The sequence below is a fragment of the Drosophila busckii genome, chromosome 2L (genome assembly GCF_011750605.1).
Source record: "Drosophila busckii strain San Diego stock center, stock number 13000-0081.31 chromosome 2L, ASM1175060v1, whole genome shotgun sequence".
In the NCBI taxonomy this organism is placed as follows: domain Eukaryota; kingdom Metazoa; phylum Arthropoda; class Insecta; order Diptera; family Drosophilidae; genus Drosophila; species Drosophila busckii.
Genome location: NC_046604.1, coordinates 9,342,934 through 9,361,651, shown reverse-complemented (window position 1 = coordinate 9,361,651; position 18,718 = coordinate 9,342,934). Strand labels below are relative to the sequence as shown.

The window sequence follows — 18,718 nt, the reverse complement described above, 5'->3', positions numbered from 1 at the left end:
GTAAGGGGGGTTGGCCTAATGTTTATTTAAACAAATCAGGGCGCACGGGTTAAAGGTCATTGAAAGCAATGGTACAAGGGGTGGGGATGTGTGTGCTGATTTAATTTTTTTTGGCAGGCGCCATTCATGTTTATTTTGCAAATCTGCAAACTGTTTGCATTTTTGGCAAACATGCACACAACTCAAAATAAATATAATTGCATTTGAAATTTGAAAGCTTTTGCAATCACATCTGTTACTTTTGATACATTTTAGTTATTTCTAAAAGTATTTTTTATCTTTCAATAGCTGTATTCAAAGCAAAATAAAATAAAGTATTATTTTCATTTTAAATATTGCGCCACAAGCAAGTTTTAGCTGAAAACTGGGCACTGTAATGTTAAAGTGAGCAAGGCAATGTTAAAATGTGCACTGTTAAGAATATAGCATAAAACAGCTGCACTGCTCACACAATCTTATTGAAGATAATACCCGCTAAGTTATTCAATTGAATCAATAATGTGTGGCAGTTTATGAACTGTTAATATAAATATTTATTAATATTGTCTTTTACTTAAATCATTTTTTCCCCATATTTTGTAGTATAATTAAATATAAAAAATCATTAAATTTGATACAAAAATAGATAAATATTTTATTTAAACAGAAAAAAAGTCAGATCTGACGGGAAAATGCTAATTCGGGAGCCCTGATAACCAGGGCCGTAATTCGTTCGTTACAGCTCTACATCACACACACAAAGACTAATAAGCAGGCTGCAAACGAAAAAATATAGAAAAATTAATTGTGCGCTGCTGATTTAACGAATTTGTGGTAAAACAAATTGAAATCTTATTCGTTTTGCAGCCGTCCGAGTTAAAAACAGCAAAATAACCAAGTTTAACATACGCCTTGAGAACATAATGTCGAAAAATAAAAAATTGTCGCTATCAGGCGACTCCACAGAGAAATTTATCTACAAGCCTAAGGATTTGATATGGTAAGTAAGGCGGGCGGCAACAACCGCGAAGGCTATTATATGCCAGTGCTATGTGTATGTACAACAATAATAAAACAATGAGTTAGCGCCCAATTGGGTTTCCTATTTGTGTTTTTATAAGTGACTTGAAAAATGTACTGCTAACATAACCTCACACGCTTGTGAGGCCCGATGCAGCGGCTAAATGAAAAGCAAAAAATGAATACAGTGCGTAAAAAACAAATTGCCGTAAATTAGTTATAAATCGTTACATATTAGTGATGAACGCAAACAGAGAGCGTGTAGGCATTGTACAAAGCATATAACTATGTTTGCGGCGACTTCGCTGCGTTGGCGCTTTTTTCTTTTTTGCGCGCGCGTGCTTACATACCATATTTAGTTGGCGAAAACTACTTAACAATTAACTGTACTAACTATTATTCTTTAATGTTGTGTTTTACAGGGCCAAAATGAAGGGTTTTACACCGTGGCCAGGCATGGTAAGCATAATACACACAATTCTATGCTGCTGCTGACGTCGACGTCGCTGTCGCTGCCGTGTTTGTTTTTGACTGTACTTTTTTATGCAGCAACGGCAATAACAACAACAGTGGTGTGTGGCGGCAGCAGCGCCGCTGCTTCGGCTGTTACTACTGCCGCTAATGCTGCTGCTGCTGCTGCTGCTATCGACGTCATAACGCACTTGCATGCAATATTTATATGTATATGTTGTAAATTAATGTTTGTTTGTTTGTATGTATATACATATGTTTGTGTGTGGTGTGTGCGCGCAGCGTTGCTATCAGCAGCGTTTGCTTGTTTTGTGCTTAATTGGTATACACTGTACACCAAATGGAGCTTGAGCTGTGATTTCTTTTGCTTGGTGTACTTTGTTTGTTTGTTACTTTTCTTTAGCTTTAATTGTTGTTGCTTTTGCAGATTGTGGAGCCACCACTTGATCTGCTTGGCCAGCAGCATCGCGCCAATACCAAATGCGTGTTCTTCTTTGGCTCGCGCAACTTGTAAGTTATCTAAAAAAAAAAAAACCAGATTCAAATTAAACTATAAAAAATGCTTTAAAATATGTGTATATATACAGCGCGTGGATTGAGGAGCATAATATCAAGCCTTTCGAGGGGCCGTGGAAAGAGGAGCTAGCCAAGGTTAGCAAGCCAGCTGCATTCAGGCAGGCCATGGCGGATATTGACAAATATATAGACAATCCAGCTGAGATCGATGGCCAAATCAATGAGAGCTGTGGCATGAGCAATCATGCAGCCACCGAAGCTGACTTTGATAAGATACGCGATGGCTTGGATAGCGAAGAGACTGCCGACGCTGCTGATGGCAACAATGGTATTGTGCCCCATGTGGTAGGCAGTCCCGATGATGCCGAATCGACAGAGCCACCCTCCCCAGTGGTGCCATCGCCACCGGCCAGAAGTCCCGCCAAGCGCACACCCAAAGCTAAATCCAGCGCTGCGCTTACGGTGAGCAGCAAGCAGGTCAGCAAAGCGGCGTCTGCGAAGGCGGCAGCACAAAAAAAGCGTCGCATCTCCTCACAGCATACACCGGGCAATGCAAGCAGCGCTAAACGTGGACGACGCGCCGCCTCCGGCGATGCTGAGCCATATACGAGTCCCAGTACTGGTGACTATGATTGCGCCAGCTCCTCGTCGCTGACAACAAGAGCACGCATCGAATCAGAAGCCTTCCTGGGCTCATTGACAAAGCGCGCACCCAATGCAATTGCGCTGCTGGATAGACCAGTTGTAACGAGGCCAGAGGCACAGGCCATTGATATGAATACGCGTTCAATGACATTAGCTGAACGCGACATTGTGCCGTCAGATCAAACATTTGGCTTCTTGGGTCTGGGCATGATGGGCTCCACCATTGTGAAGGATTTGATATTGACGGGACACAAGGTGGTGGTCTGGAACCGCACAATAGATAAGGTAAGCGTGCTCATGCTCAATTTAAGCCCGATTTTTTTTTATATGCAATATTTTGTGATTTGTAGTGTACGCCTTTTGTTGATGTGGGCGCTGAGGTTAAGGACACGCCCATGGATGTGGTGGAGGCCTCTGACGTTATCTTCTGCTGCGTGTCAGATCCCAAAGGCGCAAAGGATGTGAGTTCTGCTCTAATATTAATCATTAATATTTGCATGGTTTAAATAACTTATTAGGACGATTGTTTGCAGCTGGTGTTTGGCAATTGTGGCGTGTTGCAGTTGAAGGATTTACGCAACAAGGCGTATGTCGAAATGTCCACAATTGATCCTGACACCTCCCTGGACATTGGGGAGGGCATCAAGCAATGTAATGGCCGCTATCTGGAGGCACAGATACATGGATCGCGACAGGAGGCCGCCGATGGCATGCTTATCATATTGGCCGGCGGTGATCGCTCAGTCTTTGAGGAATGCCATTCGTGCTTCAAGACCATAGCCAAGAACACATTCTTTTTGGGCAGTAAGTTGAGCCTGCTGGAAGCAGCACTGAACTAGTTTCACTTACATGTATTAAAATCTTAATTTTCATCCAGCAGATATTGGCAATGCCTGCAAGGTGAATCTTATTTTGCAAACTATACAGGGTGTTAGCTTGGTCGGTCTGGCCGAGGCGTTAGCTTTGGGTGAGTTCCTAAGAATCATTTTTATTATCATTTATTATACTTAAAACACACTCTAGACAAAAAAAAAAAAGATTTTAACAGTCGGATAAATTCTAAACTAGCTATTTTAACGACATAATTATAAATGTATATTTAAAAATAAATTTGTGGTCTTAATTTGGTAAAAATGCCAATGATATTTTTAAAATTTCGGACCAATCCAGTAAAAGCGGCTTTCGATTGAAATGATTATTAAATAATCTGTTTATATTTTTGTTTTTATTCACAGCTGATCGATTTTCCATATCGTTAAACGATATCATTGATATATTTGATTTGACTTCTATGAAATCACCGCTTCTGTTGGCAAAGGGCAAAGGTGAACTATACATAAATTAACTAATTGATTGATTTTCAAACTAAACTTATTTTTGCTCTACAGAAATGGCCAAGGGCGACTTTAATCCGCAACAGCCTTTAAGTCACATGCAAAGAGACTTGCGTCTCGTGCTGAATATGGCTGAAAACTTGGATCAATCAATGCCAGTGACGAGCATTACGAACGAGGTGTTCAAGCATACAAAACGTTTGGGTTATAGTGAGCACGATTCCAGTGCTGTATTTGTAAGATCCAGATTTTAACATAAGGTTAAGACGACTATGATTTATCATTTTAAATATTATTCAATCACACAATCGTAAAAAAAAGGAAAAAAAAAACTACTTGCAATCGAGCCCCCTCCTGTAAACATGCAACACACAAAACTTTCAACACAGTGTGTTTATTGTTATTGCAACACATTTTCTAATTCAGGCACCCACCTCCTACTCCCATCCCCTCCAGAACACACACAAACACTCCTTTACAATTAGAGTAATGCTCCAACTCTCATGCAAGTCTTCAAACGTAGGCGCCTGTGAGTGCTGCTGTTTTAATATTTAGATGCATGAAACTTATAAAACAGCAAGAGCTCTGGAATACATATAATTAATATTTATTTCTAATTGCGCTTGCAGCTTACCACATGATACCCAAACGTCCCCATCAACAGTTTAAACATATTTGTGTTGTTTTCTTAATTTCTCTATATTCTATTTTTTAAATGCGACTGCTACAAGTTTTTTTTTGAATATATGTTCGAGCATTTTCATATAAATTATATTATAATATTGGTATGCAGCATAAATTGTACAAACAACAAATACACATGTGTACGCTATAAATGCATAAACAAATGTAACAGACAATTGACATTTACAACAAAAATTAAATTAATATCTTTCGCATATAAAGAGCACGTTCATTATATTTAATTTAGTTAGTTTAACAATATATATGTTCCAACATCAACACACATAACCACAACAGTAACAAAAAAAAATAAAATGAAATAAAAAAAAAACTACAGAAATAATGGTAAAAAAAAAGCAACAAACATTAGTGTAAAGCTTAGAGAGAGAAAAGTTTTGAAGGGATCTATATTAATAATAATAAGAATATATATATATAAATAAATAAATATATTTTACTTATTATTTAGTCTGTATTGTTGTAAAACAAAGAATAATAAAAGAACCTTAATTTTTAACAATATTAAACTAAAGCAAAACACTTCAAAACATAAACATTATTTAAATTAACAACAAATACATGAAGCTTAGATATTTGTTGTCGCTGTCGCTTCTGCTGCTGCTGCTGCTGTGGCAAGTGCTGCAAGTTGGCAGCCAGCGAAATCAGCTGGCCAAGGCCGATCCACAGTTTTACACCAGTCCAATTGTGAGATATGGAAAACCCACTAAGCTTATGCTCACCATAACCATCATGCCGGACTATCCCATAGCGCTGCGACTGCTCACCGCGAACTACTTGATTGCCTACTGTGAGGTGGGCCAGAAAGCGCAGCCGACGCCGCCAGAATTCAAGCAGACAGACGACATGACACAGCTACTGAGCGAGCATCGCATCAAGAGCAACACCTATGTGAAGTACAATAGCGGTTACTACGCTTTGGTGACGGCCAAGTTCTACCATACAGGTGATAAACAACTGCTGCTGGTGGGCACTGTGCCCTCCAAGCCGCACATTCGAAGACATAAAGTTTTTGCAAACTTCACCGTCAAACCGCCCAAGCGTTGCGTTCCGCGATTGGAGTGCATACGCAGCTCTCATCCCGATGTGCCAATGCTTCTGATAGTCTCGCGTAGCTCAGTGATGCGCACGTACTTTACGAAGCGATGCAATAAGACAAACATCGATCCGGAGGTAACCTGGAGTATACGCGAACTGTTGGACATGAGTAAGTGTCACAATCTGTCTGAGATCTCAGTTATAATAATATAACTTGCTTTATTTACAGCTGTCTATCGCACCTATGTGAATGCAACTACAATTCATACCGTCAAGCAGTATACAATGAACTTTCACTCGGATTACGAGCTGTGGCGTGATCAGTATCTAATGCAGGTTGAGGGCGTCTACGAGGGGCAAATCTTTCTAGCGCGCTGCTATGTCAAGGTGCTAATGGGCGATGTGCAGGCGTACATCAGCGGCGGCCGTAATCGCTATGTGTCCAGCGACGCCGTAATACATTTGGATGGCTCAAAGAGTCGTGATTACTCCAAGCCAAAGTACCCAAGATCACAGTTTAAGGCTTACTATTGGGACTGCGCGGCTTGGAATGATATATACAATCCCTACTGCAAAGGCAATATATCAACTGGTAACAAATTGCTAAAAACAAAACAAAGCATTCACTAACTGTTTTTGCTTTGCAGCTGCCAAGTTTACGATACCTGCCAATGCATTTAAGGCCGGCAGGCGCTATGACTTTCGCCTCAAGGTAGAGGCCGACAATAATCCCACCAACATTAATCGCCAGCTGCAGATGGTGCACGTCGTTAGCTACGATACGCTGGATGTGTGGATCGATTGCTTGGCCAACTGTGGGCAGGACAAATACAATCCACGTAGAAATGTACGCTTGAAGGGGAATTGCCACAACTGCCACAACAATGATGAGATCACCTACGATTGGTATGTGGACGGCTACCTAATGCTTAGCACCCGGATATTTCTGATGTTCATAAAGAATCCGGCCAACAATGTTGTGATTGAGTTGAAGGTGAGCACCAAAAGTGGACGCAGAGGCAGCCAGCAGGTCTCCTTGGAGCGCACTCGCGTGCCACGGAATGGCAATTGCGTGGTGAGGCCGACCGTGGGATGGGAGGTGGATACAAAGTTTAGTTTATGCTGTGCTAATTTCACAACCAAGCACCTGCCAATTGAGTATTTTTCTTACGCCGGCGATGTGCTGCTCAAGAACTGCATGGACTGTAAATGCTCAATGAGGCTGCAGGCGCATATGACAGAGATCTATATACTTGTTTGCGATGGCTTCTTCAATTGCGCCGAGAAGAGTGTGAGTGTGAATGTTAAACCGATGGCTGGGCTAGTTGTTAGGCCGCCAGAAGCGCTTAAGGAATTATTTTCCAAATTGAACTATATTATGGCCAAGGGTCGCATAGCGAAATTTTTGCAGGCACTACAGACAGCAGCTAATGCACTGGATAAGGATGATGGGAAAAGTGCAGCAGTTATAGTGAACTTCACGAGAGACTGGCAGCCGTTGGGTCTTACGTCCTTGGGACGTGTGTGCAACTTGACGCTCACTTTGGGGCTGCGACTGTCGCCCATTGATGACATGGAGCACGTGGTCTTGGTGCAGGCTGTAAACAAAATCAATCAAGCATTCGCCTATGTCAAAAATCAGGAGATGACCCCATCGCTCATTCTGCAACCCTACTTACGTGTAACCAAGTCCTGTGTCACTGTCTACGACATGATGAGCAAGCTGAACAAGGACATGCCGCGTCCTCCGCAGCACATATTCGATCAGTACCGAAGCGCACTGAAGAGCAAGTTTCTGCACCAGCCGTTGATCAACAAGCTCATGCATGACATTGAAAAGTTCGATAACGCGAAAGCGAAAGCGTCTGCCAAGGCCTGGCTCAATTCCATGTGGGAAACGGAGCGTCTTTATCGCTTTTTGCGCATAGCACGGGATCACGGCATCGAGTCTGGCGATACTGTGGGCATCGATTCGCAGGGTGTGGCTTTGGAGATACAATGTTTTGAGTTTAAAGACGATGTCACTTATTCGATCACGACCAGTGATAGGCTGCATACGGTTCGATTTACGCCGGAATTATTAAAGGAAATGCAGCATGGAGACTCGAAACATATTTGCCTGAAGGTCATCTCAACGGTGCGTGAGCTCAACTGGTGGTATCCGGAGGAGAAGCAGCCCAGCATTATTTTGCTCTCAGTGCGCATCTACTACGAAAAGGATGAATTCACCAAAGAGATTCCTCTGCACAAAAGTGATATAAGCTTTAGCACAGTTATCGGCAAATACAGGCCGGCCCTGGAGAAAAAAACTAGTGCTGGCAAACAGAGAGGTACATTAGTTGCATGTATCAATTTCATTTGAATTGGTAATATTTATTTAAAAGTAACTTCTTGTAGATATCAGTCCGTCGACGCTTAGACAAGCAACGGTTGACAAGCCAGGTAAAATCGACGAGCTCGATGACGAGGAGGAGGGCGATACTGTCTCGGATGTGGGCAAGTACTTTAATTGCTTGCGGGCGACGTGCTTCGATTACATGCAACAACGCTATATGTTTCGCCTGACACTGGACCCAACGGCAATGCTGGTGGTGCGCTTCAAGAGCACCTCCCACGACCTGCAGGTGTTGCTGGTAGCGGGAGAGAAGCCCGTAGCGCTGACCAAACTTTTTAAGCACTCGTGTCGTGTCAAGGCGGAGTCCACCAATACTACGCTGCTCCTGCGCAACAATTGCAAGAGTCCGACGCGTGCTTATATTGCTGTCCAGCTGGAGGGTGCGAGCAAGTATACGGAAGCTGGGCATACGCCCGTGGAGAATGGTCCCGCCTGCTTTGGCTTTGTATTCCAGGTGCGCAGCTGCGATTCCTGGAAATATGGCAGCCTGGGGCCCGATCAGGTGGGCTGGGTATCGGATTATTGTGTGCCCACTATGGAGTATGTAAAGAATACGATGCACTGCACCTGCAAGGCGCTCGGCACCTACACGAGCTACATCTACCATGTGCCTGCCATTAAGGTGCCCATACCACCGTATGAAAGGGTGCACATCAATTGGGTTTTATTGGTGTGGTATATCACCCTCATGCTGCTTGTGCTACTCTGGCTCATTGCGCTGCACAAATGGTACAACACGCTGCCCAGTAAGACGGTCACCTGTGACATGACAGGCCTGGAGGATGAGTCAGTGCGTGAAGTGCACGATCTATTGGTTTATCTGAAGACAGGTGGACGCATTAATGCCCAGACCACAGCCACAGTGAGGATTATCTTTCAGACTGTGCGTAGCACTGAATTGCAGTTTACGCTCATGCAGGATCCATTGCATCCGCAGCTGACGCGTAACAGTTGCTATGTGTTTTGGCTGCGCACCCGCGATATACGTCTGCCCACACGTATAGCCGTCACCCACAACAATGGCGGTCGCTATCCCAGCTGGTTTCTGCGTGGCATTGATTTGGTTGATCTACAAACGCAAACTACACAAGTTTTTGTTGTGCAGCGCTGGGTGCGTCGCAAGTATTTAATACTTAGTTCCACATTGCTCCTCAAGCCTGGCGATGAACGCTCTGTGGAGAATTGGCGACATAGATTTGCCATCAGTTTCGAACGTAATTGGATCAACTGGGGCTTCTGGCATCCAGTCACAGGTCCCTGGCGTGAAGGTGAGAACTATGAGAGATGGACACGCTGTGAGCGCTGTTGTGTCTTTGTCACCAAAATCGTAGTGACTTGGTGTGTTATTTGTTGTTATTTTGGTCCGTATACCACACAATCCATCTATGAGGATAGAAAGGAAATTGTAAATATGTATGATTTGATGGCAATATTCATAATTGCCGCTTGGATAAATAACATATTGCAGTCCTTATTTGAGTATGTAATTAAGTTTAATGAAATTCGATTTTCATGTTAATGTTGGCTGGCTACAATTAAAAATTCATAATTAGAATGCAAATCGTTTAAAATTTATTCAAAACTGTATTCCCAATTGGCAGGCAACTGTTCTCAGTTTTTGTGAACTAGTCGATTTTTATTTAATATCGAGCAGCGCTGATCGGACTCGACTAATCATCGGTGGTATTTCTGAGAATTCGTGTGTCTGGTCACACTTGCTAAAAGGAAAATAGTAAATATGCACACAAATTTTGTTTTTCTTTAATTTAAATAATTGATTAATTAACACATTTCATTGTGGACTTGCTCACGTGCAGCTCAAGTGATTTTCTTAACATAGTGTTCAAGTTGCTGCATTAATTAATAAAAACTCTTGCTTATTACGTAGCGCTGCGCTGAACAATGTCGGAAAAGAAACGAACACGTCGCCGTAAAGATGTAAGTTTTGTGCTGGAATGCAACAAAAACAAATGACGCAAAAAACGAAATTTTAATTTGCGTGCTTGTTTATGTGTGTGCGTGTGCGTTTGTGTATGTATATGTGTCATGCGCAGTTGTATTTGTTTTTGTTTTGACAAAAAGTCGTGCCAATAAGATAATAATGCCTACAACGGTATCAGCTTAGCTCTGTGTGGGGGCAAGTTCAATGTTGTCGAATAAGTCCGCCATGTGGCCCATCAGCATGTGTATGGCATGTGTGTGAGTGAGAGTGTCCATGTCAGCACCCCCTGCCTTGCATTGTTGTCTATTATTAACTTTTACCTTCTGTGCATGCCATGTCATCTATTTTGCTTGTGTTACCAGCGCAGGCTTATGTCAATTTATACAGCATTATTTGCTCAACAAGCAAAACTCAGCTTGCTCACCCTCGTAATTTGCTATGTTCCCTACATTTAAACAGCTGTGAGACTCGAAGATCTGGTAACGCTGCTTATTGGAAAGCTTGCTGTTGTAAACGCTCTCCATCTGCTTCGTGTGTGTGTGTGTAAGCGTTGTAAGCGCCCGATCAGTTTTACTCCCAGATTGCCTCTCTTTCTTACTCACACGCTCTCAGGTGCACCTTAGTTATCAACTTGACTGTTTCGTTGTTGTTATTGTTGCTGCTGCTGCTGATGGTGCTCTTCGTACTTAGTATTCTCTGCTGGCTGGCTCAGCTCTGATTGTTGTTGTTGTTGGGGAAAGTTTCTACCAACAAATATAAATACATACATATATATATAACTTGTAAATACATAGATCGCGAACGCAAGTCGTTTGTCCAGCCAGCTGCCAGTTTAGTTGCTCAGATTCAATACTTTCTAGACTTGCTGAGCGATTGCAACACGTCACTGCCGCGACTTCGGGGGAAAAACGTTTTATTTTTAATACATATATTGTTAATCAGTTTCTGTTGATTTTAATAAATCTTCACTCAATAAAATGAGTCCACACCAGAGCTACTCTGAAGAGGAGCATGAGGAAGAGGAACAGGAAATTTTTGATGATGGCACGGTATTAATAATTTGTGCATTAATTTAAAATTAAAACGTGTGTTGTGATGAAATACATATACATACATAGTATATGCATAAGTATGTAAACATACTGTGACCAAATAATATATATTGAATTGGTGTCGTGGCCTTAATGCAACGTTGGAAAATGCATAATTTAAAAAAATCGTCTAAAGACAGAAGATTTACATGAGAAAATGATTTAAGTGATGCAATTGAAGATTGTTATTATATACTACAAAGCTTATAGTCGCATTTTAATGAGCATATCAATAAATATAAATATTTATATTATAAAAACTATCAACGCCATTATAAACATTAAAACTTAATTTCTCTATGCTCTATTGCAGGAATATACAGAGCCTGGGCAAACGAAGGATGATAAGCCATCGAATGATGAGAAGAATGTGGCCAAGTGGCTGAAAAAGAATGTCAAGACCAAGAAAACCAAATTTCTGAGCCATGTTGTTGAATATTTTACCTCGAGCAAGGCTATTGATGGGCTTATGAAGTCGAAATTCGCTGAGGGAGACAAAGCGCTGTTCACCACGCGAGAGCAGGCTGTGGAATTTTTAGATATTATGTTGGAGCATAAGTTTTTCCACCGCGCCAAGAAGGTGCCTGTAACGCTGGACGAGCTGCGTGGCAAGTCGGAGAAGAAGTCGGAGGCAGGCAAAACGCAGGAGAAGGATAAAACGGAGGCAGCTGGTGGCAAAGGCAAAGCTGGTGTTACAGACAAAAAGGATACGGATCAGGAGGCTGAGGGCGATAATCAAGGCAGCAGCGATAAGAAGGAGAAAAAGAAACGCAAAATACGCTTGGATATGCACCCAGAGCAGATCTTTGTGGATGGCTCCGAGGCATATGTGTGGATCTATGATCCCATACCCTTGCACTATTGGATCTTTGGATTTATATTGCTGCTGGGTGCAGTGGGCATTTGCCTGTTCCCACTGTGGCCACCGCTATTGCGCAAGGGTGTCTATTATTTATCCATCGCTGCCGCTGGCTTCCTGGTCTTCATACTAGCCTTGACTGTGGTGCGCTTGATAGTGTTTACAATTGTCTGGGGCTTAACTGGTGGAAAACTGCATTTCTGGATCTTCCCGAATCTGACCGAGGATGTGGGCTTCTTTGCCTCCTTCTGGCCGCTGTATGAGGTAAGTGTTCCTACGATCTAACTAAGACAGGCCTTAAAATAACGTTTCGATAACTTCACTACAGAGCAATTATAACAATGAAGGAAATTCTTCCGCATCTAAAAACGATAAGAAAAACAAATTGAAAAATAAGAAAAAGGACAAGGACAGCGATGCTGAAGAGGACACTGCCGTTGATGCGGATGGAGATGCTGACGCTGACGTTGATGCAGAACCTCTGGAGCCAGAGAAAATTGAGCTTATCAAGGAACATGATGCTGACATGGAGGTGCGCAAGCGTCGTCAAGTTGGCGCCGATGACTACGAGGATGAGGACTTGGACGAGGCAACAAAACCAACAGCTTCAACGGCAGACAAGGATATCAAAGCTGGGTAAGCTGGCTGCTACGTCACTCGTTTTGCTTTTGCTATAACAAGAGTTTTGCTCGAATTTGTTTATTTTATTATTAACTTTTTTAATAACTGGTTTTAGTTATTGATTGTGTACATTACAGTTCCTTAATAAATTTGATTTATTGTATAATTGCCAAGTTTTATTTGTCATTTCATTTATCAAACAAGAAGCATGTTCATTCTACATTAATTCATCAAATATGTATCTATAATTGGTAATTGGTTATTAAATTTGTATAAAAGTGCAGAAAATATTTAAGAACAATTTTAAGGAAAAGCTTTTTTAATCAGTGTGGCATTTTGTTATTGTCGTTCATTTGTTAAAATGTAAATAAGTCATCATTGAAGGAATCCAAATCCTTATATTATATTTAATTATAATATTTGTGTTAGTTTGCGGTTCAACACTTACTTGAGTTTATGCCTAAAGTGTGGATATTATTTTAAAAGCAAGATTAATCCTTTAACTGAGTAAGTTTTACAAACTTTATTTTTTTATCACACACACACACATACACATACACATAAAAACATTTTGGTTGTGAGTTTGTTCGTTGAAAATTTTCCTTAACATAGCGCTATTTAGCTTATTATTTTATTGCTCTCTTCTCATTAATAATATTTCCTTATTCTGTTTGCAGCACGCCGCGTCATTCGGAATCGGATTCGGAAAGCTCCAGCAGAGATTATGAGATAATTAGTTCAAGTGAAGTGCAAAATGTCGATGCTGAACATAAATAAATAAGAAAAACCATAATTAAAATCCAAAACTCAGAACAATTGATGCTTGTATTGTATTTAAATGAAATCACTAACATAATTCTTGTAGTTAATTGATAAGATCACAACACACAATTAATGTTAATTCCAAGTGTCGAATTTTTGTTCGCACACTAATTGAATTATTATCATTTCTTCCCATATCTCTGTGCGTATTTATCCCAAGCACACACACACACACACACACACACATACATATACAGACATTTATGCAGAGATATGCATGCCCAAAAGAAAATGCATTTTCTTTTTACCTGTTGCTCGGAAAATGTTTTAATTTTTCTTTGTTCCGATATTTGTGTTGGGCACAGGCAACGAATACAGTTGATAATAATGTTTATAATACTATAATGCATGATTATACAAATATGCTTATATACACACATACATATACAATATACAAACATACATATATATTTAATGTACGTGCATTATAAGTACTTTAACGTAATTAAACATTGAAAGTTCGTAGTGTAAACATTTAATTAAATAAATCTAGGCAATTATGACGTGAGAAAATATATCAAAATGTTTGTATTTAATTTTAATCATAAAAAAATATAAATTTCCTAAAGCTCATCGGTAAATTGTCGTTCTATATGATATTGATTCAGCATGAAGTTCAGCAATTTCCAGGCCTGCTTCGGAAATGTCAATCCAAATATAACAGCTGTGCCAGCCAACTGTAAAGAGAAACAATAATATTGTTGTAGTCAAGAATGTTGATATTTAACAATAAATACGAGCAACGAACCACTACTAATAGCAGCAGAAATAGTCAACAGGTGTGAAACAGTAAACACTCATAAACTAAGCATTTTATTATTTAAGTAATACAGTGCTCCCAGCTTAGCTTCAGGCGCCGCAGCATTTTGAGAACCAATGCTTTTCCAAACTAAATTTAAATTGCTGTGTATCAATCAGCTGTAGACTCTACTTACATATATAATAGTAAATGCCGACCAATAGATTAACCAGAAGGTGACACTCGCCCAAGCACTCAGCACGGCCATTGCTGGATTCTTGTAACGCACTTCAACAGTTTCATTGGAAGAATTGTCATTGTGATCTAGAGTATGCGGCATATTTCTGAAATACAAATGAGAGTAATGTGCTTTCAGTGATAAAAAGTAACACGGAACATTTGCTTAAATATCTATCCTATGAGTTAACTGCGGTCACTTCAGCAGACAGCAGCTTTATGGGCTTTTGCATCATTTCGTGTAATTGCCGCTTGACTGCTTCATTAACTATCCATAAATCAGTCTGCTTATGCTGCCTACTTTTGTTCACACATTTACTTTCATCAGCCATTAGGGCAATGTGGCTATTCCTGTGACGTCGTTGCTTGTGTCTGTAAGGATGCGCTGGCCAAACCGTAGACCCATAGTGCTTTACTTCAACTTGCTGCTCTGCTTGCCAATCGATGCTTTCAGACATGCTGCACTGCTGTGTGGTTTCTATGTCGGGCGTGCGAAACTCATAGAATTGAGGATTAAAGGGCTCTGCAAAGAACTCTCTTAGCTGTCCTGTGGCTCGGCTGCAGCACATTTCTCTGGCAAAGGACACGGTTTTGGGCATAGTTAGTTCATGGCTTACAAAGTACAAGGTTTGTATTTTTTCTGCAACACATTTTTGAGTTGCTAAAAAGCGCATCGGATTTTGCAATTGTTGCTTAACTTTATTACAAATCTCTGCTTTGGCCTGTGGAAGTTGCGAGCCAAGGCAAGACTCATAATTTGTAGAGCTTGCTGTGGATGGTATTGCATTTACTTCAGTGCTCTCAGTTCTAGAGCTATCCGACATAGTTTTGCTGCAAGGCTGCTTCAGATTTAAATTCATTGAATTGCTTAACATTTTGTTGCGTGCACGTTTAACAGCGTGGATTCTGTTCATATGCCACTCTTGCTTCGAGCACGTGTGCTTTGTGGATGTTATGTTACAGCTATTCGCTTGCTTAGTGGTCGACTTTGTTGCAGTCACTTGGGCTGTATATTTACCGTTTGTATTGCTTTTGCATTTTCTCTTCTCACTGCTGCCGTCGCCTAATGGTTTGTCGCTCTTTAGCGGCAGCTTTTCCTCCTCACAGCCGCTGGGCACGAACAAACTGCTGATGGTGGACCACATTTGTGTGACGCTGGATGTGAATGCTGAGGAGTCATGGCTTAAGACCTTGTCATACTTTTCATGATCGGCAGTTTTATTTGTAGAATTTAAAGGCAATTCGTTTGACATGTCATTTGTTTGTGCTTCGCCAGCGGCCAGTTGCTGTTCCACCTCATGTATGAGCGCCGTCTGCGCTTCATCGTCTGGAACACTCAGCTCTTGTATGAACTGCAGCAAGCTTTTGTTTTCCATTATGGGCAACTGCTGCTGCTTTTGATCCACGAGCCAAAATATTTTCTCCATTATGGAAATGGGCATATTTGGATATACACTGGATGGCTCCACCGTAGTTGCTTCGATTTCCTCTAGCTCGTGCTCATCTTCCGTAAAAGCTATCTCTTCACCGCCGCGACTGCGCAGCGGCAGTGTTGAGCTGGCGCTTTTGTGGCTGCTGCTGGTGGTGCTACTAGTGGTACTATTGCTGCTGCTGGCAATGCTATCTGAAAGTCCCGACTGGGTTACAGCCTTCATCATTTCATGCAAGTGCGCCGGCGCGCCCACTGTATGCTTACGGTCTGCCGGCGCAGCCGCAGCGTGCGCATCACAAGCGGACAACGAAGAGCAGTCGCTGCCTGGCTCGGATTCAAAGCTGGGCAGTCGCGTAGACGGCAAATCTGGGCGGTGTTTGATATGCAAGGCGTGTGGCTGACGCAATGTCTGACGTGCCTCCTCTACCACCAGCGCATCCTCCGAGGGCCCGTCGTACTGATCGAAAGGCGCAAACTGGCTGCAGGCATTGCTGACACTCTCATCCGGTTGCTTGGGCGCTAGGCCACCTCCCTTGGCGCGCACCTGTTGTTTTTCTTTTATGAGCGCCAGCACCTGGGAGAGTGGCGGCAACGGGCGGCTGCAGTGCGTGCGTAGTGGACGCCCAAAAAGACGGCGGCGCTTAGAGATGGCGCCACCGCTGCCATCGGTTATGGGCGTGTCTAGTGGAATAAAGTCGCTGACAAAGAGATTGTCATAGAAGCTGGTCTGGCGCTGGCGCAGATGCAGCGGACGATTGAATACCTCATGGGCAAAGGCCACCAGATTGGGTATATCCTCATCATTGCAGTCCTCCGGCGACTGCGCTAATGATGCTGTTGCTTGAGGTGGTGGCGTAGTCGACTGAGAGCGCGGTGGTGACGGCGCAGTTGGTTCTAGCTCAGGACACTTATGTTTGCAAGTAACCAAACGATATGGCTTGCGGCAGTGTCCAAAGCGACCAGTGGGCAAACTCTTTGGATGCGTCAGAGACTTTATCTTGTTGCCACATATGTTGCAATTGGCTGCACGTCGCTTGGACTTGGGCTACTGGACCTGCGCCTGTGCTGGACTGTTGCGCATCCAGTTGCTGTTGCTGTTCCTCAAGTTTCTGTCGCTCCTTGTACAGTTCGCTGCATTGCTGCTGGGCAAGTGTCTTTTGGCTTCGCTCTGCTGCAATTTCCTCCTCATCACTAGAGGAGCTGAGACTTGGTCGGCGCAAGCGCCCGCAAACATCGCACCGCATTTCTGGCGTGGGCTCTATGTGGAGTATGGAGCGTGGCAGCTTCTGGCAGAGACACCAATATGGCGAGCGCTCCGCTCCATAGCTGGTCATTTTGTTCATATACAGCGTATAAAGTTTGTATAAGCGAAACATTAACGAGTATTTTACAAATTTTATGTTTCTTATTGTCGTTGTTGTTGTGCTCTCAGTTAAGCACGACGCACGACTGATTCCGATTGTGTATATATATTACATATGACAAATTGGTGTATATAGAGTAATAGCCTGCTTAGCTTTCGACTTTTTATTTTAATCCCAACACGCGCCTTAACACGGAAAGTCGATTTCTTATTAAATGCTAACCAGTGTTGCATAACTCAATGAATAATGCTGCCCACTTTCTTAAACTTAATACACTGATTTTACTGTCACTGAAATTAAAGCAGAACGACACTAGATTGTTGCTATTTACTCAATTTTAAAATTTGATACATCTTCTTATAAAATTTGATACACATTTTAAAATTTGATACATCTTCTTATAAAATTTGATATAAAATATTATTTTATATATTATAAATATCCTTAAATTATTTTACAGATTCTCATTTCAATTATATGTTATATGCGATATGAAATAAAGACATGGAAATAAATCTGTTTCATTCCCACATTTCAAATATACTAATCAACTTATTAGATTACCCATCCCCCACCACCAATATGTTGTTTACTTGAATAATAATTATAATACTATAATATATGGCAAATTTGAGTTTAACCTGCATTGCTTGCAGAAGCAAGATGAACAGCAGCAACGATCGCAGCGCCATTTGCAATTGAAACTTTGTATTAAACTGAACTATTTTTTGTCGATTGGCAAATAAAACTGCAAACTTTTTTGTATTGATGCAAAAACAATCGCGCAGCCTGTCGCGCGACATTTTATTATTTTCTCAACTGTTTTGCTGGCATTTGTTGTAGCTCCATTAAGCAATGCACAGTAACGAGGTGGAACAAGCCGTGCAGTACATGGCCCACAGGTAAGTTAATTTATTCACAAAAATCCTAGGAATTTAAATTGTCATACAATTATTTTATTATTTTTATTATTATTAATTACAAATATGGGCAAATATAAATATAAAAATATTACAGGCAGTCGCAAAATCCTGCTGGGTATAGGCGGTGCCGGGAAGCCGGGCAGGTTGATTCAAGGAACAACCTGTTGACATTCAACAAGGGGTGTTTTTATTTATTATTAGATGAGATTTTTGTACCCAGCCATTCAATAGGCACAAATATTGGCGTGCTCATGGCTGCTGTCATGACCATCGATGGGAAATACACGACTCCCTTATATTCGGTGATTCACGCAAGTGATTCACCTACAAATTACCACATAGCTTCGGTAATACAGATCTGCGTGGATGAAATCCGAAAGGTGGGCAGGGAGAATGATTTCATTGCCATCATCACTGATGGCAATGCTGTAAATTTTGCAGGCATTGATCAGGTAGCTCTAGATACCCGTCGCTCACTAGTGAGCCTATACTGTTTCACGCATTTAAAAAATATTTGGTATAGGACAGATGCGAGGTCGAAAGACATTCATCTGGAAGGCGTTTACCTTCGGCAAGTTTGGGAGCAGG

General features: G+C 41.6%; 5 protein-coding genes across 11 annotated transcripts; 3 read left to right on the top strand and 2 right to left on the bottom strand.

Annotated features, from left to right (window-relative positions):
• The first annotated feature begins 736 nt into the window (after positions 1–736).
• Positions 737–4,688, top strand: LOC108607513 (putative oxidoreductase GLYR1 homolog). Of its 4 annotated transcripts, none has more exons than XM_017998379.2 (9): positions 737–979; positions 1,422–1,458; positions 1,898–1,980; positions 2,058–2,916; positions 2,982–3,092; positions 3,150–3,435; positions 3,509–3,598; positions 3,867–3,956; positions 4,020–4,688. In XM_017998379.2, the coding sequence occupies exons 1-9, from the start codon at positions 903–905 to the stop codon at positions 4,217–4,219; spliced, it is 1,833 nt and encodes a 610-aa protein (XP_017853868.1). In that variant the 5' UTR covers positions 737–902; the 3' UTR covers positions 4,220–4,688. The 4 variants fall into 4 exon arrangements, with proteins under 4 accessions (XP_017853868.1, XP_017853869.1, XP_017853871.1 ...); XM_017998380.2 differs by having other exon boundaries at positions 738–979; positions 3,512–3,598; XM_017998382.2 differs by having other exon boundaries at positions 903–979; positions 3,165–3,435; positions 3,512–3,598; positions 4,020–4,219.
• A 539-nt stretch (positions 4,689–5,227) lies between these two features.
• On the top strand, positions 5,228–9,647 carry LOC108607516. Its single transcript, XM_017998387.2, has 4 exons — positions 5,228–5,874; positions 5,935–6,297; positions 6,353–8,035; positions 8,103–9,647. Exons 1-4 carry the CDS (start codon positions 5,229–5,231, stop codon positions 9,617–9,619), a joined length of 4,209 nt encoding a protein of 1,402 aa, XP_017853876.2. The 5' UTR covers position 5,228; the 3' UTR covers positions 9,620–9,647.
• Positions 9,648–9,813: 166 nt separating this feature from the next.
• Positions 9,814–13,657, top strand: LOC108607514 (translocation protein SEC62). 4 transcript variants are annotated; one of them, XM_017998385.2, is made up of 5 exons: positions 9,814–9,832; positions 9,989–10,038; positions 11,447–12,256; positions 12,321–12,628; positions 13,291–13,657. In XM_017998385.2, the coding sequence occupies exons 2-5, from the start codon at positions 10,003–10,005 to the stop codon at positions 13,388–13,390; spliced, it is 1,254 nt and encodes a 417-aa protein (XP_017853874.1). In that variant the 5' UTR covers positions 9,814–9,832; positions 9,989–10,002; the 3' UTR covers positions 13,391–13,657. The 4 variants fall into 4 exon arrangements, with proteins under 4 accessions (XP_017853874.1, XP_017853873.1, XP_017853875.1 ...); XM_017998386.2 differs by lacking the exon at positions 9,814–9,832 and adding an exon at positions 9,904–9,922; XM_017998384.2 differs by lacking the exon at positions 9,814–9,832 and having other exon boundaries at positions 9,858–10,038.
• Positions 13,658–13,977: 320 nt separating this feature from the next.
• LOC108607511 lies at positions 13,978–16,888 on the bottom strand (the record flags this gene model as incomplete). The annotated part of the gene is made up of 3 exons (XM_017998378.2): positions 13,978–14,112; positions 14,371–14,518; positions 15,430–16,888. Coding segments are annotated over 2 exons (1,479 nt in total), but the record flags the coding sequence as incomplete, so codon positions are not given.
• Positions 16,889–16,892: 4 nt separating this feature from the next.
• Positions 16,893–17,294, bottom strand: LOC117134868 (the record flags this gene model as incomplete). The annotated part of the gene is made up of 1 exon (XM_033294203.1): positions 16,893–17,294. A coding segment is annotated over exon 1 (327 nt), but the record flags the coding sequence as incomplete, so codon positions are not given.
• Positions 17,295–18,718: the final 1,424 nt, after the last annotated feature.

Bases quoted from the DNA above. Each gene is read 5' to 3' on its own strand.
- LOC108607513 (XM_017998379.2), top strand. From the start codon at position 903: ATGTCGAAAAATAAAAAATTGTCGCTATCAGGCGACTCCACAGAGAAA. The intron at 980-1,421 runs GTAAGTAAGGCG...TGTGTTTTACAG, and splicing joins AAGCCTAAGGATTTGATATG to GGCCAAAATGAAGGGTTTTA. The intron at 3,436-3,508 runs GTAAGTTGAGCC...ATTTTCATCCAG, and splicing joins GAACACATTCTTTTTGGGCA to CAGATATTGGCAATGCCTGC.
- LOC108607516 (XM_017998387.2), top strand. From the start codon at position 5,229: ATGAAGCTTAGATATTTGTTGTCGCTGTCGCTTCTGCTGCTGCTGCTG. The intron at 5,875-5,934 runs GTAAGTGTCACA...CTTTATTTACAG, and splicing joins ACGCGAACTGTTGGACATGA to CTGTCTATCGCACCTATGTG. The intron at 8,036-8,102 runs GTACATTAGTTG...AACTTCTTGTAG, and splicing joins TAGTGCTGGCAAACAGAGAG to ATATCAGTCCGTCGACGCTT.
- LOC108607514 (XM_017998383.2), top strand. From the start codon at position 11,020: ATGAGTCCACACCAGAGCTACTCTGAAGAGGAGCATGAGGAAGAGGAA. The intron at 12,257-12,320 runs GTAAGTGTTCCT...ACTTCACTACAG, and splicing joins CCTTCTGGCCGCTGTATGAG to AGCAATTATAACAATGAAGG. The intron at 12,629-13,290 runs GTAAGCTGGCTG...TTCTGTTTGCAG, and splicing joins GACAAGGATATCAAAGCTGG to CACGCCGCGTCATTCGGAAT.